The 27,096-nt window shown below is 47.0% G+C and overlaps 1 protein-coding gene across 4 annotated transcripts in view; it reads right to left on the bottom strand.

Moving 5' to 3' along the window:
• The window catches only part of LOC140069386 (SLAM family member 8-like), a 164,914-nt gene that overhangs the window by 11,637 nt on the left and 126,181 nt on the right, over positions 1-27,096 (bottom strand). For 3 of the 4 annotated variants that reach the window (XM_072115047.1, XM_072115048.1, XM_072115049.1), the window contains exon 2: positions 8,897-9,214. In XM_072115047.1, the coding sequence (XP_071971148.1) occupies positions 8,897-9,214 (318 nt within the window). Of the gene's footprint in view, positions 1-8,896; positions 9,215-26,479; positions 26,566-27,096 lie in introns of those variants that run through there. The other variant, XM_072115046.1, reaches the window with a different exon arrangement.

Genomic DNA, 27,096 nt, shown 5'->3' with positions numbered 1-27,096 from the left:
TTTTTATTTTGGATTGTTAGCATTATCCCCCAGCCCCCCCCCCCCCGCTCACCGTAACGTAAAAATAATATTTTATCTTTATTCTCTAGTTCACTACGATTGCGGTGATACCTCATTTATATAGTTTTTCTTATTTTTGCTCAATTTTCCTGAGCAAAACCAATATTGGAGAAAATCGCATTGTTTTTACTATTGACAACTTTTCAGGGCCATAACTTCTGTATTTTTCTGTTGTCAGATCTGGTTGAGTGCTTATTTTTTGTGAAAAGAGTTGTTCTTTTCAGTCGTATCATATTAGGGAACGTAACTTTTTTTGATCACTTTTTAGAACATGTTTTGTGATGGTGTTTGATGGAAAATTGTATATTATGGGAAGTTTTTCGAGTTTTTTTTTTACGTAGTTCAATACGGGTTCAATATTGATTTAGATTTATTGTACAGATTAATACGGACGCGGTGATACCAAAAATGTACGTGTTTTTGTGTTTTATTTACTTTATTTGCATTTTATGTGTTACTGGGGAGATTATGGGACTTTTATTTATTTAATTATATTATAAATCGATTTAATTTATTTTTTTTAACTTTTTTTACACTTTCTACTTCTTGGCTTGAATAAGCGATCATCCGATCGCTTATTCAAGCCTTTACACTGCAATACACTTGTATTGCAGTGTATACTGTAAGTAACTGAGCATGCTGAGCATGCTCAGTTACACACAGCCGGGTCCTGCCAGGAGGCGGAACCCGGCACAGAGAGGAGCCGACAGCCCCGGGTCACTCGTTGGAACCCGGGGCTGAGGCAGGAAGGATCGGATCCCCCGGTAAGCACACCGGGGGGGGGGGTCCGATTCACGGGGACACACTTGCACGCCGCGGTCATGCTTGACCGCGGCGTTTAAGGGGTTAAACGCCCGGGGTCGGAGGTTTTCCGATCCCGGGTGTTAGTGCCGGGTCTGGGCTGTGATGTCGCAGCCCGACACCGGCACCAGCGAGACCCGGTGTCCCGAAAACTTCTTCTGATGCGCCGCCATAGAAAGGCGTACGCGTCAGAAGAAGTACCCTTAATGACCGCCGTAAAATCCGATAGGGCGGTCATTAAGGGTTTAATTGCCTAAGGGCACACTAGACAAACAGTAGGTTAGTCCACACTTGAAGATCCTTCCTGTGCTTGGTGATGCTAAAAATTTCCCCAGGCAAAGACAATGGACACAAGAGTGCCCTGATTTTATTAGGTGCAGACATACCCCTTCACACCCATAGGAGAGCTTGAGGAACTCTACTACATTGGATCAGATGCAGGACCTTGGATGAGTTCTAGCTTCTCAATGGGAAGTCTTGGGATCAAGGTTCTAGTCTCATTGGATCCGGATGAATCTCTGGATGACATTGAGACCAGACATGACCCATTACCTATAGAGATGAGCGAACATGCTCGTCCGAGCTTGATGCTCGGTCGAGCATTAGCGTACTCGAAACTGCTCGTTGCTCGGACGAATACTTCGCCCGCTCGAGAAAATGGCAGCTCCCGCCGTTTTGCTTTTTGGCGGCCAGAAACAGAGCCAATCACAAGCCAGGAGACTCTGCACTCCACCCAGCATGACGTGGTACCCTTACACGTCGATAGCAGTGGTTGGCTGGCCAGATCAGGTGACGCTGGGATAGACTAGCCGCTGCCCGCGCTGCTCGGATCATTCTGTGTCTGGATGCCGCTAGGGAGAGAGCTGCTGCTGGTCAGGGAAAGCGTTAGGGTGTTCTATTAGCTTACTGTTAGGCAGGAGTGATTCTCAAAGAACCCAACAGCCCTTCTTAGGGCTACAATAACGTTCTACTTTTTTTTTTTTATTTGCAGCTAGTACCATATTGTGAGGAATTTGCAGGGGGACTTGCTACCGTTGTGTTTAGCTCTTAGTGACACACATATCCACCTCAAACACCAAAGTGGGAAAATTTATTAGGGGTTGGATTTCAATTAGGCACAGTCTGCCATTTCCTTTTTTATTTTACGTTTATTTTGTTTAATAACTCAGCGTCATCTCATCTGGCATAGTAGTGTGCTTTCATACTTGGCTAGAAAATAGCCATAGGAGAATCCAAACGGCTTACTTACGCCTACAGTAGCGTTATATATATTTGATTTCTGGTTGATCTGCTGGTGGCTGTACTTGCTGCAGTGCATCTACTAGCAAATTGTGAGCAATTTGTAGTGAGACTTGCGACCACTGTGTTTTGCGCTTAGTGACGCACATATCCATTGCAAAGACCGAAGTGGGAAAATTTATTAGGGGTTGGATTTCAATTAGGCACAGTCTGCCATTTCCTTTTTTATTTTACGTTTATTTTGTTTAATAACTCGCTTTCATACTTGGCTAGAAAATAGCCATAGGAGAATCCAAACGGCTTACTTACGCCTACAGTAGCGTTATATATATTTGATTTCTGGTTGATCTGCTGGTGGCTGTCCTTGCTGCAGTGCATCTACTAGCAAATTGTGAGCAATTTGTAGTGAGACTTGCGACCACTGTGTTTTGCGCTTAGTGACGCACATATCCATCGCAAAGACCGAAGTGGGAAAATTTATTAGGGGTTGGATTTCAATTAGGCACAGTCTGCCATTTCCTTTTTTATTTTACGTTTATTTTTTTAATAACTCAGCGTCATCTCATCTGGCATAGTAGTGTGCTTTCATACTTGGCTAGAAAATAGCCATAGCAATAGGATAGCATCGTTTGGTTTTAAAAACTCAAAAACACAAAAAAAAACAAAAAACACAAAAAAAAGTAAAAAAAAAATTAAAGTTATAACTCTCATTTTAAAAATGTTTAACCCGAGGGCTAGGGGTAGAGGACGAGGGCGGGGACGTGGGCGTCCAACTACTGCAGGGGTCAGAGGCCGTGGTCCTGGCCGGGGTGAGACACCACCTGCTTATGAGGGAGCAGGGGAACGCCGCAGAGCTACACTCCCTAGGTTCATGTCTGAAGTTACTGGGACTCGTGGTAGAGCACTGTTGAGGCCAGAACAGTGCGAACAGGTGATGTCGTGGATTGCCGACAATGCTTCGAGCAATTTGTCCACCAGTCAGTCTTCCACGCAGTCCACCCATGTCACCGAAATCGCCACTCCTCCAGCTCCTGCACCTCAGCCTCCTCCCCCCCAGTCTGCCCCCTCCCAGGAAAATTTGGCATTTGAACCGGCATACTCTGAGGAACTGTTTTCTGGACCCTTCCCACACTCACAAACCACTTGTCCGGTTGCTGCTGAGCAATTTTCCGATGCCCAGGTTTTCCACCAGTCACAGTCTGTGGGTGATGATGACCTTCTTGACGTAGTGGAAGAAGTGTGTAAAGAGGTGTCCGACGATGAGGAGACACGGTTGTCAGACAGTGGGGAAGTTGTTGTCAGGGCAGGAAGTCCGAGGGGGGAGCAGACTGAGGGATCGGAGGATGATGAGGTGACAGACCCAAGCTGGGTTGATAGGCCGGGTGAACACAGTGCTTCTGAGACGGAGGAGAGTCCTCGACCAGAACAGGTTGGAAGAGGCAGTGGTGGGGCCAGACGGAGAGGCAGGGCCAGAGCTGGTGCATCAGCGCCAAATGTGTCAACTAGTGAAGCTCCCGTGGCGAGGGCTCTTGCGGCGAGGGCTAGATTTTCAGAAGTCTGGAGGTTCTTTAAGGAAACACCGGATGACCGACGGACTGTGGTGTGCAACATTTGCCAAACCAGGATCAGCAGGGGTTCCACCACTACTAGCTTAACTACCACCAGTATGCGCAGGCATATGAATGCTAAACACCCCACTCAGTGGCAACAAGCCCGTTCACCTCCGGCCGTGCACACCACTGCTCCTTCCCCTGTGTCAGCTGATAGTCAGCCCCCTGCCCAGGACCCTGCCACAAAAACCCCATCGTTGCCTCCACGATCCTCCACAGCATCCACCAGCGTTCAGCTCTCCATACCCCAGACGCTGGAGCGGAAACGCAAATATAGTGCAACCCACCCGCACGCCCAAGCCCTTAATGTCCACATCTCCAGATTGCTTAGCCTGGAGATGCTGCCCTATAGGCTAGTAGAGACCGAGGCCTTTCGCAACCTCATGGCGGTGGCCGCCCCTCGGTATTCGGTCCCCAGCCGCCACTACTTTTCCCGATGTGCCGTCCCAGCCCTGCACCAGCACGTGTCAGACAACATCATCCGTGCCCTGACCAACGCCGTTTCTGACAAGGTCCACCTGACCACGGACACGTGGACGAGTGCTGCCGGGCAGGGCCACTATATATCGCTGACGGCACATTGGGTTAACTTGGTGGAGGCTGGGACCGAGTCTGACCCTGCGGCTGGTCATATACTGCCGACGCCGAGGATTGCGGGGCCTACCTCGGTCCAGGTGTTTCAGGCCTACTATGCCTCCTCCTCCTCCCACCCCTCCTCCACCTCCTCCTCCGAACTACCATCCGTGGGCATGGCGCCATCAGTCGGTAGCTCTAGGCACAGCAGCAGTGCCGTCGCTAAGCGACAGCAGGCGGTGCTCAAACTGCTGAGCCTAGGCGATAAAAGGCACACCGCCCAAGAGCTATTACAGGGCATCACGGCGCAGACTGATCTGTGGCTGGCACCGCTGAACCTGAAGCCAGGCATGGTTGTGTGTGACAACGGCCGTAACCTGGTGGCGGCTCTGCAACTCGGCAGACTGACACATGTGCCATGCCTGGCCCATGTGTTAAATCTGATAGTTCAGCGTTTCCTCAAGACATACCCCAATCTGTCAGATTTGCTCACGAAGGTGCGCCGCATCTGTGCGCATTTCAGGAAGTCCAGCACAGATGCTGCCACTCTCAGGGCAGCGCAGCGCCGCCTCCAACTGCCCGCTCACCGACTGTTGTGCGACGTGCCCACGAGGTGGAATTCAACACTGACCATGTTATCCAGAGTTTACCAGCAGCGCCGAGCGATTGTAGACTGCCAGATGTCAACTTCCACCAGAACTGGTAGTCAGGTCAGTCAGCTTCCTCAAGTCTACAATGAGGAGTGGACGTGGATGTCTGATATCTGTCAGGTGCTGAGTAACTTTGAGGAGTCAACACAGATGGTCAGTGGCGATGCCGCCATCATCAGCCTCACCATCCCGCTGCTTGGCCTGTTGAAAAACTCTCTGATCAGCATGAAGTCGGAAGCTTTGCGCTCGTCACAAGAGACGGGGGAAGAAGATTCCCTTGTTGATAGCCAAAGCACCCTTAGGTCTGTTTCTCAGCGCATATCGGAGGAGGTGGAGGTGGAGGAGGATGAGGAGGAAGAGGAGGAGAATGTTGGCGAGACACAAGAGGGGACCATTGTTGAGTCCTTCACTGTTCAGCATGTATGGGCAGAAGAAGAGGAGTTGGAGGAGGAGGAAATGGACAGTCAGGCCAGTGAGGGGAGTGAATTCTTACGCATTGGTACTCTGGCGCATATGGCAGATTTCATGCTAGGCTGCCTATCCCGTGACCCTCGCGTTCAAAGAATTTATTCCAGCACCGATTACTGGGTGTTCACTCTCCTGGACCCACGGTACAAGCAAAATCTTTCCACTCTCATCCCTGGAGAGGAAAGGAGTGTGAGAATGCATGAATACCAGCAGGCCCTGGTGCACAAGCTGAAACAGTATTTCCCTTCTGACAGTGCTAGCGGCAGAGTGCGTAGTTCTGCGGGACAAGTAGCGAGGGAGAGTAGGCGAGCAGGCAGCTTGTCCAGCACTGGCAAGGGTACGCTTTACAAGGCTTTTGCCAGCTTTATGTCACCCCAGCAAGACACTGTCACCTGTCCCCAGTCTCGGCAGAGTAGGGCTGATCTTTACAGAAAGATGGTGAGGGAGTACATAGATGACCATACCATCGTCCTAAATGATCACACAGCTCCCTACAACTACTGGGTTTCAAAGCTGGACATGTGGCACGAACTGGCGCTGTACGCCTTGGAGGTTCTTGCCTGCCCTGCCGCTAGCGTCTTGTCCGAGCGGGTTTTCAGTGCAGCTGGTGGCATCATCACCGATAAGCGTACACGCCTGTCGACTGACAGCGCTGACAGGCTGACGCTTATTAAAATGAATAAAGGCTGGATTTCTCAGAATTTCCAATCTCCACCAGGTGAAGGAAGCTCAACCTGAATAATTGATCCACTCCTCCTCCTCCTCATTTTCCTCCTTCTCCTCCTCTTTGTACAGTAAAGCAGAGGAAACTGGCTATTTTTGACAGGGCCCACTGGCTCTAGCTATAGTACTTTATGCATTTAATTTTTCTGGAGGGCCACCGACCCGGTCCTCTGTTTTAAACAATTTTTGGGAGTGCCACATACAGGCACTCAATCTATTCCATTTTTCTGGAGGGCCACCTACCTGCTCCTCTGGTTTGAAAACTTTTTTGGACTGCCGCATACAGGCACTCAATCTATTCCATTTTTCTGGAGGGCCACCTACCTGCTCCTCTGGTTTGAAAACTTTTTTGGACTGCCACATACAGGCACTCAATCTATTCCATTTTTCTGGAGGGCCACCTACCTGCTCCTCTGGTTTGAAAACTTTTTTGGACTGCCACATACAGGCACTCAATCTATTCCATTTTTCTGGAGGGCCACCTACCTGCTCCTCTGGTTTGAAAACTTTTTTGGACTGCCACATACAGGCACTCAATCTATTCCATTTTTCTGGAGGGCCACCTACCTGCTCCTCTGGTTTGAAAACTTTTTTGGACTGCCACATACAGGCACTCAATCTATTCCATTTTTCTGGAGGGCCACCTACCTGCTCCTCTGGTTTGAAAACTTTTTTGGACTGCCACATACAGGCACTCAATCTATTCCATTTTTCTGGAGGGCCACCTACCTGCTCCTCTGGTTTGAAAACTTTTTTGGACTGCCACATACAGGCACTCAATCTATTCCATTTTTCTGGAGGGCCACCTACCTGCTCCTCTGGTTTGAAAACTTTTTGGGACTGCCACATACAGGCACTCAATCTATTCCATTTTTCTGGAGGGCCACCTACCTGCTCCTCTGGTTTGAAAACTTTTTGGGACTGCCACATACAGGCACTATCCAAATTAAATTGTCTCCATAGCAGCCTCCAAACGTTGTCTCCATTGCTACCTCCAAAAGTCGTCCATATAGCTGCCTCCATACATCGTCCCTTTATCAAACGAGGTGTGTCAGGCAGAAATTTGGGTTGTTTTCATGGATTCCACATCAAAGTTGTTAACTTTGTCGCCACCCAGCTGTGTTATCCACAAAATATACTGGCAAACTTTTATCATTTACCAATATTATTTCAGCGCTTCTTGCGCATCTGTTTACATTCCCCTCACCTGCCATATCCCAAACTTATAAGAACGCTACTACACTTGATCTTATACAAAAGGTTCTTAGAAGTGCTGTTTGGGGAGTAGCCTAGAGACAGGGGCTTGAATTGGCGAAAGCTCGCCTGGCAGCGGAGCGCCAGCTCCATGCGCATCATGCGCTTCTTGCGCATCTGTTTACATTCCCCTCACCCGGCATATCCTAAACTTATAAGAACGCTACTACACTTGATCTTATACAAAAGTGCTGTTTGGGGAGTAGCCTAGAGACAGGGGCTTGGATTGGCGAAAGCTCGCCTGGCAGCGGAGCGCCAGCTCCATGCCAAGATCCAACTAACATAGTTTTAACTGCAGCACCTTTAATCTACTACTAGTTCACTGCCTCCATACATGGTCCCCTTATCAAACGAGCTGTGTCAGGCAGAATTTTGGGTTGTTTTCATGGCTTCCATGTTAACTTTGTCGCCACCCTGCTGTGTAATCCACAAAATATACTGGCAAACTTTTATCATGCACCGATATTATTTGAGCGCTTCTTGCTCACCTCCTTTGGTTCCTCTCTGCCACCCATTGGTTTGAAGCCTGAGTCCACTTAGGGTATGTCGCCATGCCACTCTCTAGCCTGCCGCTGCTGCCGCTGCCTCTGCATGCCGTCCCCTATAGTGTCAGGGTCAATTATTGGATGTTTTAGATGCTATCTAGCTTCATTCTGTCACTCTGTCATGGCCATGCTGTTGCCCATAGTTTTGGCATAATGGTGCGATTAAACAGCCTCAGAGGCATCCATGCATGCTGCCCCTGCTGTTTCCTGTCCATTTCCGTGGTGTTTCCATCCTTTTCTGAGGTTCCCAGGTGTTTGGCCAAGCTTCCCTGTGCAGAGCCTTGGTCCCCTTGAAAAATGCTCGAGTCTCCCATTGACTTCAATGGGGCTCGTTATTCGAGACGAGCACTCGAGCATCGGGAAAAGTTCGTCTCGAATAACGAGTACCCGAGCATTTTAGTGCTCGCTCATCTCTAATTACCTATGCTCCCATTGAGAGTTATTTTATTCTTATTATTTTTTTGGGGTCTAAAAGTGAAGGGAACTCTCGGGAAGGACTATGGAGGTGTTAGGTGATGGTTACCCCCAAAAGAGCCAGAGACCCTCTCCGGTCTTTAAAGTGGGGTCCTCCAGAGAGTTCATTAGTTATTCACGATAAGGCTAGGGGGAAGTGAGGGATATTTGGGATGCCCTGATGGACAAGACAAAACCTGGCATGTAAACCTCCCTTGTGTATGTTTATTCCATTATTTCATCACATACATCTTATCCTGTTTCCTTTGTTTTGATCTACTTAGTCCACTTTAACCAATCCATAGACTCTTTGAGAAGTAGGGTAGGTTCATTTTGGTTCTATGTTGTAGTAGTACTAAGGTCTATTGAGGTATATCGAGGATCTACTGCAGGCTCCCTCCTGTATTTCTGCATTATTATCAGTAGTATCCGCACCACCTGAATAGTTTAACCATAATTTTTAAATGTGTCTTCAATTTACCCATTAATCTTAATGATCATAATTATAACTAATACATACCATAAACTGTAAGGTATAAGACGTCATCTACTAATCCACCTCCTTGCAAAGTCGCTTCATCCTTATAGACTCCATTATCGTTCTTAGACCCATTTTGGATCTTCAAGGTTCTTCCTCCGTCTTCCACCATATATCTGTCGCTCAGTCTGTCAATGACGCGGCCATCTTGAAACTTGGCAAGTAGAATTTCATTCCCATCTGTGGTTTCATGATACCACATGACTTCAATTACCGGTACTGGGGATGATGGAAATAGTGCTCTCAAATTGATGTAGGAGTTTGAAAGTCCAGATATGTTTCTATAACTTAGAGCTTCTCCTAAAATAAGACATAAGAAAAATAGTTTTCTATTGACATTGTAATTAAAGGGAACCTGTCACCACATTTTTCACAAATACAGCTAGTGACAGGTTCCCATAGAGCCCCATTAACTAAATGGCAACCATCTTTTAGCTAAAAATTGTTTCCCTCACATCCCCATAAAATTCAGTGCAGAATTTTGTGTCGTGTCAGGTATAACGCAGCTGTGAAATATGTCGCAGACACTATAAATACAATACACGTACAAGCAATTTGCACTGAAAAGAATGTGCAAAATCAGACAAAAAACTGGTGCAGGGGCTTTAATAAATGTAGGCCACTACCTGTAAGGTCCTGTCACAAACAGGACATTACAGGCATTTAGCATGGACAGCCCTTGGGTTTTAACTGAGACCCCAGGGTTGCAATAGTGCCGATCGGAGCCCCCTGAAAATGCTTCAGGCATGCTGATCCTCCCTGCAGGCATTTAAATGCCGCAGGAATTAGTATAAGTAGAAAAGGTGAGTCAGCTGGTCTATTAGGCAGGAGCCTCCAACCAAAAACAAGAGGAGGTACCAATCTTCTCGCAAAAACCTTTAAAACAATATACAACTTGGTCTAGGCTCAACTTCTTCTAATGCTCAATTCACACAGAAGAAAAACAACACCTGCTCCGGTGGTTTCTCTACTTTGCAGATATTACGGAAAATAGTAAGAATATGCAGATCTCCCTATGGTCGTACTCCTATATCTGCCACCTAATGGCTTGCACTCAGAGGAAGCACAAAAATTCTACGATCTGTATGCAACCACCCCCACAGGGGCCTAGCCTTTTCTTGGCGCCTGGAGGCAGCTGGGACCCAGAATACCGGAGTGGCTGGCGGTTGCAGCCTTGGGCACGGTGGTCACGGTGGCCTTGGGTACGGTGGTCACGGTGCTCGGTATAGGGACCGGAGAGCTTTTCTACAGCCTGGCAGGTCTCCAGCAGGTGGTGAGTGCAAGAAATATGGAGGGAGAGGCTGATGTACTGGTTCTCCCTGGGGCAACCCCGTATCCAGGATTTAGACGGAGGCAACGTTGTGCAAATCAACTCATGGTTCTTTATTAAACAGAAGGCAACGGCCAGAAACGGGTAACAGCAGATTTCAGCAAACTGGTGAGCTGGTGGGAGATAGCTGGTCCGCTGGAAGGTTACTCTCAGCCTGGTAGAAACTGCAGGCTGGGCTGGTATGGATGGAGCTGAGTTCAGATGGGGGACCTCTGCTCTGGGGCTTAAGTCTCCTGATTTGCCCTCAGGTATCAGGCAGCCGCCAAGAGAGACTTTGAGAGGCTAGGGATACCCTGGTTCCTTCCATACTTAAAGAGTCAGCCTTGAAAAGTAGTTGGTAGATCGTAATTTGCCTGAGTAAAAGGAGACTGAGTTTTCACAGTCAGACTTTAAAAAGGGAAGGTGATGCTAGCAGTTTATCTTGACGGGCAGTTGTAGATAGTGAACACTGCCCTAGGGGGGATAGACTGCATGTGTGCCGGCATACGAGATATATATACAGAACCATTGTGAATTTACTAGGTGTGGTAGGACGGGTATCAGAAATGAAACTATTTGTGTTGATATTAAAATAAGAGAAGACAAGGTTGCTCGGAGCGAATATTATGGAATGTTGTAGAAGGCAGATGGATGTTGAAAAATGGGAAGTTCCAGAGGGAACAAAGAGGCTGGTTGCAGTGAAATTATGGAAATGGAAAAGTGACAGAGAAAGGTTGTTAATGCATTGAACAACAGCAGGCAACCAACAACTATAGGAAAGAGTATGCTGAATGACGGACAAGGACCTAACACTGGACAGACAAAAGATAAAGACAAAATTCAGGGAAAAGTTCTACCTCCACTCTATAATGGCCCTGGTGGGTGGGTTTGCATGTGCAGTGTGGCACCTAGACCCAACCCCCACACTGGAATATATCCGCTCATGACTAGAACAGAAAAAGTGCTGGCTCTGTAATGTCTGCTTGGACCTCCGGAACAAAGGAATAGTGTTAATACTCCATTTACAGCTTCAGCTGGTTCTCCTGTAGGGGGCATCCCAACTTGATATACTTTAGTAGACCAGTGGTATGGAGAATGATGCATTGCCTAAAGATCTTTGGATTTGCACCCACAGTCCGCTCAGCTGTATTTAGCTGTATTTGGCTATTGCTGTAACTTTAAAGGACAACTAGGATATAGTACCCAGGGAATAAATGTAGGAGACTTTGCCTTCTTATCTAAGAGTCACCTCTCAGAACTTCAAAGTCCAAAAACCCGGGTAGTAACATATTTGTTACGGATCTTGGACTTCTGTGGGGAGAACTCCTGGACGGTTGTGCAGTCCCTATTGGATTCCCTGAGCTGACCCTTGCCAGATACTGTAGATGTTCTAGGAGTTTATTCCATTATACAGTCCTGCAGATTATGGCAAAGATATAAATATGTGTTTTGTCTATATCATGTATAGTGTTAATGGTATTTCATCAGAGTTACCAGATGTGAGGAAAGTCCATCAGAAATGTAGTGTAATACTTTATAAATACACCCAAAGTTTCAAGGGTGTGGTCAAAAGTTTTAGCAATCTGTGTAGGATGAAGGAGTGAACTTAGATGTTACAATGGTGTGTTAGATTCCTCCTTTGTTATCTGGTATGCTGGGACATGTAGTACTACAGACACCACAGGGAGAAGGATGGGGCTGCCCCCCCCCCTTGTCTAGGACTCGGTGAACGCAGGAGGGGGAGGAGGACAAGTGATGGAATGTTAAGATGCATGAAAGGAACAATGGGAATGTGTGTTCATTACTGAGGACTGATAACCCCGACGAGGCAAAGCAGATTTTGGTTTGATTACCTGAAACTCCTGTAATTGTAATGGTTTAACCAGGAGTAAAACTTCCCCATGATCCTGTGAGGGAATAGAATCCCAGTTTGAATCTGTTCTTCTACCATGTATCTAACAAAGACTTATATGACTAGTACCATCCCCCGAGTATACAGATCATTTTACACTCTATTGGAATGTGAGCATGCTCAGTAGGTTCTTTTGTCTCAAGAACCTATAAAAACTGTCTGCTACCTAAATAAATTGGAATCCTCTCAAACATGTGAAGGTCTGAGTGATTCACCGAGCAGCTCATACTATACAATGATTTGGAACCACATCACATCGAGATATGGGGATATTTCCCTGACAAAACTTGGCGCTCGAACAGCGACCTGGGTTTGCATGACGCCTACCGGAGAATTTAGGGATCATCCTTTCAGGACAGACAGACCATGCAGCTGCACAAAAAGGTAAGAAGCTTTTTCTTACAATTTGCTCTGTCTCTCCTTGTTTGGGTTGTTCCACGTCCGGTGAGTTGCATGCCTATATTTCCCAGTCCAAAGAATCTTGTTATTGTTATTTGAAAACTCCATGTAATGTGTGGTAGTGTATATGGGTATTGTGTGAGTTTTAACGTGTGTTTGATAGCGCTATTGTGATACTGTACTGTACTGGTTTTAAGAAAGTAACATCCTAGAATAGCCCCTACCTAAAGAGTCAGCCTAGAAGAGCATTTGGTGGATCGTAATTCGCTTGAGACAAAGGAGACTGAGTTTGGACAGTCAGACTTTATACATTTTTTTTGTGTGGTAGGATCCAAAGCTGCTTGAAGGAAGGGGACTGCGGTCATTTCTTGACGGGCAAACGGTTTAGGAAAAAAAAATTAAAATAAAATAAAAGTGGTTAAAACTGCCCTAAGGAAGAGTGACTGCGAGTGTGTGCCGGCACTAGAGATATATAGAAAATTATGGGAAAATTTGCTAGGTAGGTGAGAGGCAATTCGGAGGGAAACCAGTACTACAGATCGTGAAAGAGAGAGGGAAAAGAGGCTGTAAAAGGATGTCAGAGAATGTTGGAAAGGACAAGTATATCAAAAGATGGTTGTTTGTATGTTAGTAAATGGAAAGGTTCTTAAAAGAACAAAGGCTGGTTGCATGATAATGATACGACAGCGCTGCTGCGCTGAAGAGCATCAGAACGCACTTAAATACACCGAGGCCGGCTGAGTGAAGGTAAGCGCGAGTCCAGCGACACATTTTCCGTTTTTAAATGCGCCATTTTTTTCGAATACGTCGGGTTTTCGTGCGGCCACGATTTTCGTCGATTTTCGTCGTGCGCATGCCGGCGCCGATGCGCCACAATCCAATCGCGTGCGCCAAAATCCCGGGGCAATTCAGGGGAAATCGGTGCAAATCGGAAATATTCGGGTAACACGTCGGGAAAACGCGAATCGGGCCCTTAGTAAATGACCCCCATTGTTCTTTGCAGTCTTGGACCTGAGACACCTTGTGGTGTATGTTTAATAACATCAGAAATGTAGTGTAAAACTTTATAATACACCTAAAGTGTGAAGGGTGTGGTCAAAAGTTTTTGCAATTTGTGTAGGATGATGGAGTGATCTTAGATGTTACAATGGTGTGTTAGATTCCTTCTTTGTTATCCTGGTATGCTGGGACATGTAGTACTACAGACACCACAGGGAGAAGGAGGGGGCTGCCTCCCCCCTTGTCTCAGTGAACACAGGAGGGGAGGGGGGCACATGTTGGAATGTTAAGAGACAAAAGGAACAAAGAGAATGTGTGTTCATTACTGAGGACTGATAACCCTGACAGCCCTAAGCAGATTTTGGGATTGATTCGCTGCAACTTCTGTAATTTTATTGTTTTAACCAGGAGTAAAAGCTCCCTATGATCCAATAGTATTAGTCCTATTCAGCAGCTATGACAGAGATTATTATTAGGAGCTTTTTAGGCAGAATCTATAACATCCCTAGAAGCCTCCTACGTCATTGGCTCTAGTGATGCTTCTGTTCAGTAACACTGTCTCCCAGTATGTGCCCCCAGCATGTGCCCCCAGCATGACTGTATAGTTTATAATTATACAGCATTGATACATCGGCATTGGTCCCAAAACTGTTTTTTCTGGAGTATATTGTTCATTTTCTATTGTTCTCATTTAAGTTTAAGCCAAGCACCTCAGAGGAGAGGACACAGGCCGGAAGCTGCTGATCGTGTGTCACATGACAACCTGGACCCTTCTTGGTTTTGTATCCTACTGCTGCCTGTGTATATAAAGCTTCTGTAGTAGTTTTGGACTATCCTGTTACCATTTCACCTCTTCATGACTAGAAACCTTGGTGATAATGTGCCCTCTTTATGATGTCTTACATTGAATCCATTACTTTCGCTAGATTCAAAGGGGGGAGACATGAGGTAGACGGGGGGGAGACATGAGGTAGACGGGGGGGAGACATGAGGTAGATGGGTTGTATTTAAAATTTTATATTAATTTAATGATTAATGAACCAGTTACCTTTTTGTAATGTCAAAACTGAATATATCATTAATCTGCATTTTGAGTATTTTGTAGATGACTTTAGAAACCAGGAATGAGGTTAATTCTACATCAGATGTGCAGCGGTCACACAACATGAGGTAACAGCACCAGAACCACTCCTAACCTACCTGTCTGTACAGGAGGCGGAGGTGAAGGCACTGATGGAGGGGCGTAAAGTGGCAGAGGGGAAGAATGTGATTCCTTATGATTCCTGACCTGATATATTGGGGCTCATTTACTAAGGGTCCACGGGACGGTGATTCCGTCAGGTTTCCCGAATATTTCCATTGTGCGCCGAATTGCCCTGGGTTTTTGGCGCACGCGATCAGATTGTGGTGCATTGGCGCCGGCTTGCACGTGACAGAAATGGGGGGCGTGGCCGTCGGACAACCCGACAGATTCGGACAAACCGCGGAATTTAAAAACAGAAATGTGCCACGAGACATGCACTCACATGCACCAGGAAGAAGAAGGTGAACTCTGGCGGACCATGGCGCAGAAGCGACGGATGCTGGAACTCGGGCACACGATCTTCATGAATCCTGGCAGACCCGAATCCTCTTCGGACAACACACTGCAGGATCGCGACAGGACCGGGTAAGTAAATCTGCCCCAGTAAGTTTATCAACAATTATGAGACTTTATGTAACACCAAGGCCTCTATCAGCTATTTTAAAGGTCCATACTAGAAGGTAAAACCTCTAAAGCTATAATACATGAAGTGACCATTCTGGTTACTAGAAAGCCTAGGGGAAAGGAGCCTGGATCAGTACAGTCCGTGACCCTCGCTGGCCCAGTAGGGTTATCTATACTTCTGTCTTTATAGATACCGGCTTCACAGGTGAGGAAGCAAGACTGGAGTAACTGGGACCCCATGGATGGAGGGTGGACTATGGCAAAAAGGTGACAAGCAATGTCTGCCAAGGGCCCTTTACCCTATGATGGTTCAGTGCACCCACAGGGTGAGACACCAGTCTAAGACTCTATATGCTCCGTGGTGGATAAGTATCACTTACATTCACTTTTGCTACTGTCCATTTACACAAGTATGTTTATATATACCTAGTACAATGTAGGGAGAGTAGTGAAGACCCTCATATATACACTCCGAAGCCGCTTTACCCCTTCCAGAGGTTGCAGATTGGCTAAGTACAGCTACAAAAGGTAAGTGGCTACGAACATGTGCTTGTGTGTGTGGACCTCTATTCTGGGTAATCTGAACCCTATCCTCTAACTAAAGCAACTGTAAAGACCACAGCCAGGGATCGATGAATACGTTAGTGCACTTATTCTAGAGACTATAACGAGGGATAAAGTAAAAATCCCTATTGGGGTATGAATAATATAGTTGATGAGAGCTCTAGGGATTAAATAGGCTTTTCACCTACTGAGGGTGGTTTTAGAATTGCCCCATGGATGAACATATACTTCCCTAAGGTTGTCCAGAGGTGTCATAGAGAATTGGTGGGTGTCCAAAACCTGCAGAAACATTTTTCTTAGGTGCATAACCAAGTATCTATTTTAGTTCCAGAGTCTGATAAAGTAGAACACAGGACCTGCAACCATGTGATTAGGTGGTCCCAAAGTGACACATCCACGTGTAGAAACTACAACAGTTGAAGAAGAAGAGCGCAGGACCCAGAGACTGCGGAACATGAACCTGTGTATCTCGATGCTGCTATGGACATTGTTACTCTTACCACTTGCTGCATCACTGGGGAAAGATTGTGATCATATTGGGGGTCATTTACTAAGGGCCCGATTCGCATTTTCTTGATGTGTTACCCGAATATTTCCGATTTGCACCGATTTCCCCTGAATTGCCCCGGGCTTTTTGGCGCACGCGATCGGATTTTGGCGCATCGGCATGAACGCGATGGAAATCGGGGGCGTGGCCGAACGATAAAAATATGTTGCGAAAATTGCACTTACCTTCACTCAGCCCGGCTCGGTGTATTCCAGTGCTTTCCGATGCTCTTCAGTGCAGCAGCACCACCTGGTGGACGGCGGAGGAACTACCTTAATAAATCCCGGCCGGACCCGAATCCAGCGCAAAGAACGCGCCGCTGGATCGCGAATGGACCGGGTAAGTAAATATGCCCCAATGTCTTTCATGTGTGTGCTCTATACTATGTCTAATAGTACTCAGAGGTTGGTAGGGTGACATGTATAAGGATATACACCAATAGGATGTAGAGATTCTGCCCTTTACAGTGGATTTACATGGGTTGTATTGTGATGTAATGTTCAGGATGCTCAGGAGAAAAGCAGATGAAGTGGTCAGATAAGTCCTCGATGTGTGATAAGCACATGTCAATGGACCATAACAGAACTGATGCTTCCCCCTCCCTCCCCCAAAAAATTAGTCAATCATTTTGATGAAGAGGGTTTAGCCATTCATCTCAATCCGCAAAATATAAGCCCTCACATGGTCTCATTAATGGAAAAACAAATATTTAGAAGCTTGGTAAAAACCATTAATTCCTATAGGGAAAAAGTAACAAGTGCCAGGGATGTGGGATGCTGCTGCTCTGCACATAATGACACTGTGCACATTTTCTCCCATAGAGATCATGGCAGAGGCAGACAAGTCAAATATTGATTCAGATAAAGAATTTTTTTCTTTTCATAAAAAAGTATCATATCGGTATTGAGTATCGCAATACTTTTCCAGGGAGGGCCGGCTCCAGGTTTTAGTGGGCCCCTGGGCGATAGAGCTTTAGTGGGCCCCTTTGTGGGCCACCCTCCAGTGGCCACACTTTCCTCCCTCCCCCGACGGATGCACTGACCCCCCCTCCCCTGCGGAATACACTGACCCCCCACTTCCCATGCGGACACTGACCCTGCAGACACACTAACACACACTCCCCTTGCGGAATTCACTGACCCCCCACTCCCCCTGTGGACACTGGCCCTGCGGACACACTGCCCCCCCCTCCCCCTGCAGACACACTGACCCCCCCCCTGCGGACACACTGACCCCTCCTCATCCTGCCCCTTATCCACCCCTCTGGAAAAAAACCCTCACCTTTTCTGGTTCCCCATGAGCAGCGCCTGCAGCTGCCTTCTTTCTTCGGCCTGGGCCTCCCGTACGCACCAGCCCTGAAGCCGGCACACGTGATCTGTTGACGTCACTGTGTGCGCCAGCTTCAGAGCCTCTTTCATGCCTCCTAGGGGAGGTGCCTGACAGAGCTCCAGTAATATAACATAACTGAGGGGCCAGGGCACGCTGCGGGCAGAGAGGGCTCCGCCTTCTAGGGGAGGTACCTGGCCAGAGCTCCAGTAATATAACATAACTGAGGGGCCAGGGAAAGCTGCGGGCAGAGAGGGCTCCGCCTTCTAGGGGAGGTGCCTGGCCAGAGCTCCAGTAATATAACATAATTGAGGGGCCAGGGCATGCTGCGGGCAGAGAGGGCTCCTCCTCCTAGGGGAGGTGCCTGACAGAGCTCCAGTAATATAACATAACTGAGGGGCCAGGGCACGCTGCGGGCAGAGAGGGCTCCACCTTCTAGGGAAGGTGCCTGGCCAGAGCTCCAGTAATATAACATAACTGAGGGGCCAGGGAAAGCTGCGGGCAGAGAGGGCTCCGCCTTCTAGGGGAGGTGCCTGGCCAGAGCTCCAGTAATGTAACATAATTGAGGGGCCAGGGCATGCTGCGGGCAGAGAGGGCTCCTCCTCCTAGGGGAGGTGCCTGGCCAGAGCTCCAGTAATATAACATAACTGAGGGGCCAGGGCACGCTGCGGGCAGAGAGGGCTCCGCCTTCTAGGGGAGGTGCCTGGCCAGAGCTCCAGTAATATAACATAACTGAGGGGCCAGGGCACGCTGCGGGCAGAGAGGGCTCCGCCTTCTAGGGGAGGTGCCTGGCCAAAGCTCCAGTAATATAACATAACTGAGGGGCCAGGGCACGCTGCAGGCAGAGAGGGCTAGGTAGCACAGTCCGTGGTGAAGATATCATTACTCCTCCTCCCGGCTTCACTTTGATTGACTATGGTGACCAAGACGGAGGCTGAACTCGGAGGCGGTATTAGAGTTACACCGATTCCAGAATTTTGAGTGTGAAAAGTATTATGATACTCAATACGATACTTTCAAGAAAAGAAAAGAAGTATTATCTGAATGTTTAGGGTGCGGTCACATGGGGCGTTAACATTGCATTTAGAAATGCAATGCAACCGTCTGGGGGCGGGGCTCAGTCTGGTCGCATTTGCATTTCCATTGAAAGACATGCGATCATTAACGGTCCCCAGTGATTGGCCATGAGAAGCTTTAGTGCTTTATGACAGTGTAGTACAAGTATTGTAAAGGTTGTCCTAGTAATGTTAATATAAAATACTATACTAAGTAGTATAATTTAGGGCTCATGTAGAAAATCCTTTTTTTGCAGATAGCAAACAGACCCACTGCTTCCTAGGGGTCTGTTCATATGTCCATTTTTTGATGTGCAGGTAGTGACAAAAAACTGCAGCATTCAGACCACGTATCAATGGGTCCGCAAACAAAAATGGACGGCACAGACAAGACATCGGTATGCAGAGTGTTATTTCTTCATATGTTGCAACCAACTGGGAAGAACAAGATGTAGGAAACCCATCAGCTTTTTTTTAGGACACCAATACAATAGAAAGAAGATGGAGAAATTTGGATTATAGCTTCCTTCCAGGGTCCCCTGAAGAGGAAGAATCAGGGGACCCAGAGCAGAAGCTCCAATGATAATCCATCTCTGTCCACACCTTCTCGCTTCTCTCTTGTATAGTCCTGGCAGCCAAGGAGGCGTCTCTGATGTCTCTGATGCGCTGATCATAGCACGTCCTGGGCTGTCTAGGATCACAGGATGAAGCTTGAGTCATGTCTAGCAAATTCTGTGTTGGGGTGAAGGCCTGGTTGCCCACAGAAAGGGCTCTGAGTGCCACCTCTGCCACATGTGCCATAGGTTCGCCACCACTGCTATAGTCACTGTGACAGAGGCTCCATGCACTGATATATAGAGGTAAATCTTATCTGGTATATAAGATAAATCTATCTGGTATATAGAGATTATTATTGTAATTATTGAGACGACTATTATTATTATTTTACTTATTATTTATATAATGGAGACGATCATTATTATTATTTTAGTAATAATACTATACTCAATAATTTCAATAATAATAATCTTGATAATAATCTCAATAATATCAATAATAATCTCAATAATAATAATAATCATCATCTCAATAAATAATAATAATAATAATATTAATAATCTCAATAATAATCTCAATAATAATAATAATAATTTAAATAATAATCATCTCAGGCTCTCTATCTCTTTTGCAGGTGGAGTGTGGAGGTTGTTGATTCAAATCCCGGGCTGGGCAAAAATGTATTTCATTGAATTAAATAGATCCTCGTGTCTGGGGAAGGCCTGGGAGATGTGGAGACCATATATGGACAGATGGCGATGTCTCTCTGATGACGTGGTCCCTGCTCTGCGCTAACCCGACACATCTCTGATCTCTGCATAATGTCTGTAGAAGTCATTCAGTACCACAAGTTCTGGCTTTGAAAGTATTTGCTAGGCGGGACACAGAGTCGGGACAACCCCAGCAAGTGCGGGACCTGGAGTGAATATCCGGGACAAACTCCCAGCTCTCACCGGGACTGTCCCACCAAATCCGAGAGGGAGCTATGAACATGTAGCACCTATAGTCATTAACAGGATCTACCTATATCAGGCATAATTAGACTATGTGCAAAGGATTTTAATCTGATCCATAATCACAGACCCTGTTGACGTGACCAGAGATCTCCATCTCCATATATCTCCATAGAGTTGTGCCTTTGTCTGTGCCTGGCTGCAGGGTATGGGCATCGCACTGGCAGTGACCCCCATCAATGCACCTATTTCAGAGCTTGTATGCTAGATTTGTACAAGCCCTGATAAATGTTTTCTATGATTTAAATATGGTCTATATAATATACATGTCAAGCTCAAGAATTGTGAATCCTCTGGACCACTGCAGCCAATGACATAAGCCACTACCTGGGTCTAAGTGGTACCCGGTTTTCACCAGAGCCCGCCGCAAAGTGGGTTGGACAAGCTGCGGCGTGACTTGTCTGCAGTGGCGGCCAAGGTCGAGGTACAGGAACGGCAGAAAATCTTGAGGTCAGGTCCAGGCACAGGGTCAGGGCAGGCGGTAGAGATGCAACGTCAGAGTCCAATCCAGGGTCAGCAACAGGAGGTCCAAGCAGATGGGTAAGGGAACACAGCACACAGGACAGCAGCACGGAGGAACACTGGTACGCAGGAACAAAGAGAGACTCAGGTAGACGCGGGAACGCAGGAGACACTGGAACGCAGGAGACACTGGAACGCAGGTAAATCGCAACAGAGCTTTCTCTCAGGCTGTGAGGCACAAAGATCCAGCAGGGTGTGATGGGAAAGGCAGGTTTAAATAGCCTTATGGGAAAATGACCAGCGCCAATCAATGGTGCGCTGGCCCTTTAAATTTTCTGAGGTTGACGTGCGCGCCCTAGGACATGGGGACGCGCACACATGGAGGACCAAGCTTGTACCCGGGTATCTTCAGCCGGATGTACCTGGAGGATTACCAGACCTTGTCCTCAGGAGGGAAGATGGGAGGAGGCCTGCGTCTCTTGTCGGTCTGGATTTTGGTGTGGACAGACACCCGAAGTAGAGATTGACGAGTCTGTTCCCAGACGGAACTGAGGTCCTGCACCAATTCTTCCACCGCAGGAACATCCGAGGGAACTAAGAGAGGTAGCGGTGGGCGTGGAATTCTTCCGTAGACAACAAAGAATGGGGCTGCACCAGCAGATTCCGAGTCTAGAGAGTTGTAAGAGAACTCTGCCCAAGGCAATAAAGTGGACCAGTCGTCCTGACGGGCAGAGACAAAATGACAAAGGTAGCAGCCCGGAGTCTGGTTTACCCTCTCCACTTGTCCATTTAACTGAGGATGGTAACCTGAAGAGAAATCCAACTTTACCTGCAGTTGGCTGTAGAGAGAAAGCCAAAAGTGGGAAACAAACTGAACTCCACGATCAGAGACGATGTGCAGAGAACCATGTAGCCTTAAGATATGTTGGAGGAAGAGGCTGGCAAGACGTGGAGCAGACGGTAGACCTGGAAGAGGGGCAAAATGAGACATCTTTGAAAACCGGTCTGTCACCACCCAGATGACGGTATTGCTTGAGGAGGTCCATGACAAAGTCCATAGCCATGTGTGACCACGGGCGACTGGGTATAGGCAACGGAAGCAAGAGACCAGCCGGTTTTAGACTAGAAGGCTTATTACGGGCACAGGAGGTGCAGGATCCCACAAAGTCCTGAACATCTTTGACCAAGTCAGGCCACCAGTAGTAGCAAGAAATTAGGGCGACAGAGCATTGCACCCCAGGGTGCCCAGCCAGGCGTGAAGAATGTCCCCATAACAAAATCCTCTTCCGCAGAGCAGGTCGGACATACGTCTTGCCAGGGGAAGCTGCCGAAGATCCACTGTAGCAGTAGCAACCAACTGTTCCGGAGAGATGATATGCTGAGGAACTGGCTCTTCTCCAATGACATCTGAGACACGGAAAAGGGCATCCGCCTTGATATTCTTCTCCGCAGGTTAGGGCTTGCCTGGGATTAAGACGTTGAGCTGTCTGGAGGTATGTGAGGTTGTTATGATCTGTGTAAACTGGATAGCGAGCCAAGTATGACTGGATCTCCAAAAGATATAGCCATTCTTCCAGGGCAATTTTGATTGCCCTGGAAAAAGTTCTTTATCTCCAATAGAGTAGTTCTTCTCCGCGGGAGAAAAAGTTTTGGAAAAGAAGACGCACGTGAGCGTTCGGCCCCAAGGCCCCTTCTGGGTATGCACAGCCCCTGCACCGACAGAACATGCGTCCACCTCTAGGATAAAATTCTTCTCTGTATCGGGTCTAGAGAGAACTGGTGCAGTGGCAAAGGCTTTTTCAGCCGCTGAGGGCCAAAGGCATGGATTAGCGCCCTTCCTGGTGAGTGTCACGATAGGAACGGCTAGAGTAAAAAAATGTGTGACAAACTGCCGGTAGTAGCTCGCAAAGCCCAGGAACCTCTGAATGGCTCGAAGACCTTCTGGACGCGGCCACTGCAGAACTGCAGACAGTTTAGCAGGATTCATCTGGAGACCTTTGTCGGAGATGATGTAGCCAAGAAAAGTTGGTGTTACAGACACTTCTCGAGCTTGGCGTAGAGACGATTAGCCCAAAGGCAGCCAAGGACTTGCCGTACATGAGACTGGTGGGTCTTGAGGTCTGGATGGACTTGGGGTTGCAAGAGGCGTGACTCCTCAGCATACTCCCTAAACTGCATTTCAATCCAGGTGGCCAAGGTGATGAGACCACTGAGAGTAGACGGCAGATCACGAGAGGCAAGAGCGTACTTAATATGAGAAGCAAGACCCTTTTTGAAAGCTGCGGAAAGGGCCGCTTCATTCCAGGAGAGTTCCGAGGCCAGGGTACAGAACTGGACAGCATATTCTCCCATGGATGAGTTCCCCTGGTGTAAGTTCAACAACGCGGTCTCAACAGAAGACGCCTGTGCCGGTTCTTCAAAGTCGGACCGGAATTCCGCCAGAAATGCTGTGAAATTAGCCATGACTGGGTCGTCTTTATCCCAAAGAGGAGTAAGCCAGGGCTTTCCCGGAGAGAAGGCTGAGGATAAATGCCACCTTGTAACGCTCCGTGACAAATTGTGATGGCATGAGTTCTATGTGCAGAGAGCACTGGGGTATAAAGCCCCTGCACATCTTGGGATCCCCGTCATACTTGGCGGGCATTGAAAGACGTAACCTAGTTTCAGCGGCAGGAAGACAAGCCGGGTAGCAGGAGTTGCAGGAGCAGCCTCAGGATCCTGTTGCTGATACTGGGTAGCTAGCAGCTGTTGCAGCTGTTCACAATCTGCCGAGATTGGTGGATCACGATAGTAGCAAGATCAGGCCAACTGGGAGGCGGAACCTCGGCGGGATCCATGGCCGGATCTTACTGTCAGGCTCGAGGGTTGTGGATCCTCTGGACCACTGCAGACGATGACACAAGCCACTACCTGGGACCGGAGTCTAAGTGGTACCCGGTTTTTACCAGAGCCTGCCGCGGGCTGGACTAGTTGCGGTGTGGTACCTCCAGGTCGCTCCACATGCATGACTTGTCTGCAGTGGCGGCCAAGGTCGAGGTACAGGAACGGCAGACAATCTCGAGGTCAGGTCCAGACACAGGGAAGGCGGAAAAGATGCAATGTCAGAGTCCAATCCGGGGTCAGCAACAGGAGTTCCAAGCAGATGGGTACGGGAACACGGCACACAGGACAGCAACACGGAGGAACACTGGTACGCAGGAACACGGAGGGACTCAGGTAGACATAGGAACACAGAGGGACTCAGGAACGCAGGAGACAAGGGAACATAAGAGACACTGGAACACAGGTAAATTGCAATAGAGCTTTCTCTCAGGCTCTGAGGCACAAAGATCCGGCAGGGTGTGATGGGAGAGACAGGTTTAAATAGCCTTATGGTAAAATGGCCACCGCCAATTAATGGTGCGCTGGCCCTTTAAATTTCCTGCCGCGCGCATCCCCGTGAGAGAGGCCGGGACTCGGGAGCGGTGAAAGGTATGTGGCGCTGCGGCTGCGGGGAGCGAGGGGCACGGATGAGCCTGCGATATGGGTCGCGGCACCACCTGTGACAATACACTTCTGATATGTTATGTATGTACACTGTGTTGAGATCATGTTTTTCGGTGATGCCATTCAGAAAAACTCTTGTATGTATTGAACATTACCTTGTCTGATAAAGGTTACCAGAAGAAACAATGGGCCTGTGTAGTGTGCAGGGGGCTCCAGATTCAGGATTTCTGGTGCCCGTTCCTCATGAATCTGGCACCCCCTGCACTGCTCCGACTTCCGTGTATCTAGATGACTAGTGCAGCCAGGGCCGGTTCTAGACAAAGTGGGGCCATGGGCAAAACTAAAAGTGGGGCCCCCAAAATAAAACTATTTTATGACCAATCACAGTCAGTAAGAGGTAAAACAAACTGTAGTATGGGAGAAGAGAATTTTATAGGAGATAGATAGATGATAGGGAGATTGATGGGCAGCATGGTGGCTCAGTGGTTAGCACTACAGCTTTGCAGTGCTGGTCAACATCTGTAAAGAGTTTGTATTTTTTCTCTGTGTTTGCATGGGTTTCCTCCGGGTCCTCCTGTTTCCTCCCACACTCCAAAAACATACTGGTAGGCTGATAAGATTGTGAGCCCCATTGGGGACGGGGACTGGTGTGACAAGCTCTGTGCAGCGCTGCGTAATCTGTGTGCGCTGTATAAAGGAATTAATTATAATTATTATGATAGAAGATAAATATGAAAGCTGATAGAGATTTCTAGATGCAGAATAAAAAGTAGATTATAAATACAGGAGATATAAGAGATAAATACAGTAGAAGAGAAATAGAAGATTGATTGAAAAATAGAGAAAAAGCGAGATATATAAATGGTCATATTATAGGAGATAGATAACTAGAGAGGTAGATATATAGACAGGATATAGATAATAAGCATCTTCATCTGGGAATTGAACCAGGGGGTATTAACCCTTTCACTGCCCGGCATTTCTGTATATTTTGTCGCGTTATTGGTCGGAGCAGTTTTTCCAGCAAAAAGAATTAATGTAAACCGCAGCAAACTACAAATTTTCTGAAAGCAGACACTTGCCCCATTTTTAAAATTGCATTAAAAATTTTTTACAAAAAATACTTAAAATTTGACTCCAAACACTTAAAATGTGCTCCAAACAGAAAACATTTCCCTTCACATCTCCTAAATGTAATAGAGGGACATGTGTAGAGTTCACAAATGTTCCCTATTGATATGTTCACATGAATAAATCCACATAATATCACTAAAACTGTTATAACTAGATATCTGCTTTTCAGCTAGAAATTTTAAGACAGTCACAACCTGCAAAATATATCAATAAAACAGAATAAAAAGTAAAGGCGCCATAAAACCTATAGAATAGAAAGCAGACAACCAGGCCATGCATTTGGCAATTGACATCTGACCACCCTCATTTAACTTTGTGACAAACACAAATTATTAAACAAAAAGTGCATTGAAAATGTCTTGTTAATGTAGGTTTTTACATAAAACTCACATCGAATTGGAGGTTTACGCACAAATATGGATTTAAAAATAATAAAGTGAGCAGATTTATGTATACCACAATACACAACATCAAGAATTTACACTCGCAAAAATGCTAAAACAAAAATCGTGACATATTTGGTTGCTTCTCAAAATGTAGTAACATATAAAGTGATTATTTCTATTATCTGTGAGGTGCAGCAGCTCCTGTGTGCAGCAAATGCTCCTGCAGACTGATGACTAATCTGGAGGGGGGGGCACACTTCCGGGGGCTGTATCTCCTGCTCTGTGACACATAGAACCTCAGTTAATTTTTCTTATGAAAGAAGAGAGTCTCCTCTTTCTAAAGTTTTGTTTCTAAGTGTCAGGAAAAATGTCCTGTCAGGGGAAATTTTTTAATATAAAATTGGCATCTGATATTCTCACTTTAAACCTGAATATCTCCTGATCCCTGGCACCTAGAAACACAATTTGATTCATTTGAAAGAAGAGATTCTCCTCTTTCAGGGGGCTATAGCGCTGGCCCTGAGTGCAGCCATGCCACAAAAGGGTTGAGTGAGACACATATGTGGTGCGGACACTTGTTAAATACCTGTGCAAACAGTTTGCACCTAAAAAAAGCATGCAAAGTCCAACAGAAAACTGGAAAACTGGCTCCTTTTCAGTGACCCCGAAAAACTTATCTACAGAGGAATAATCTATACAGAACGTACCGGAAAAAAACTGCATCAGAGCAATAAGACAGAGAAATATCCCGAGCTTCATAATGATGACAGCAGCAGCGAGGCACAGGACCCGAGAGCTGAGATGTGGAGGAGAGAGGAGGCGGGGGAGATGTGGAGCACGGGTGGAGGAGTCTACATCCATAACACAGCCCGTGCAACCACAGCCCAGCAGCTCCTCCTCCTCCTCTCGCCTCCCTTCCTACAATATATATAAATACCAACAAGATCCCTGATATGAACATAACTCCAATCTCTATGAAATATGAATGGACTTGGATGAATAATTACTTCTTCTTTATGTCTGACTTGATATATAATTGTTCTCTTCATAAGATTCCTGCACTGAGTTTTCCTGTGCTTTACTTTGCTTACAGTGTGTCCTATAAAATCTTCTGTTAGCACGTAGCCGACTGCAAGGTAGGCGCAGTGTGGCCATGAGAGGCAGGGATGGCAGGACAGGATAATGATGGGTGGAGTAGTAAAAGGGGGGTGGAATATTAGTGTGAGTTGATAGGTGGGTTTGAATGGGGGGGCTCAGGAAGGGCAGCCATCTATTGGCTCTAGAAAATTGGCCCACCATCCCGTAGTTTTGTTTTGTATTAGGG

This window comes from Engystomops pustulosus, chromosome 7, assembly GCF_040894005.1.
Source record: "Engystomops pustulosus chromosome 7, aEngPut4.maternal, whole genome shotgun sequence".
In the NCBI taxonomy this organism is placed as follows: domain Eukaryota; kingdom Metazoa; phylum Chordata; class Amphibia; order Anura; family Leptodactylidae; genus Engystomops; species Engystomops pustulosus.
The sequence above is the reverse complement of the archived record's forward strand: the minus strand, read 5'-3'. Positions and strand labels throughout refer to the sequence as shown.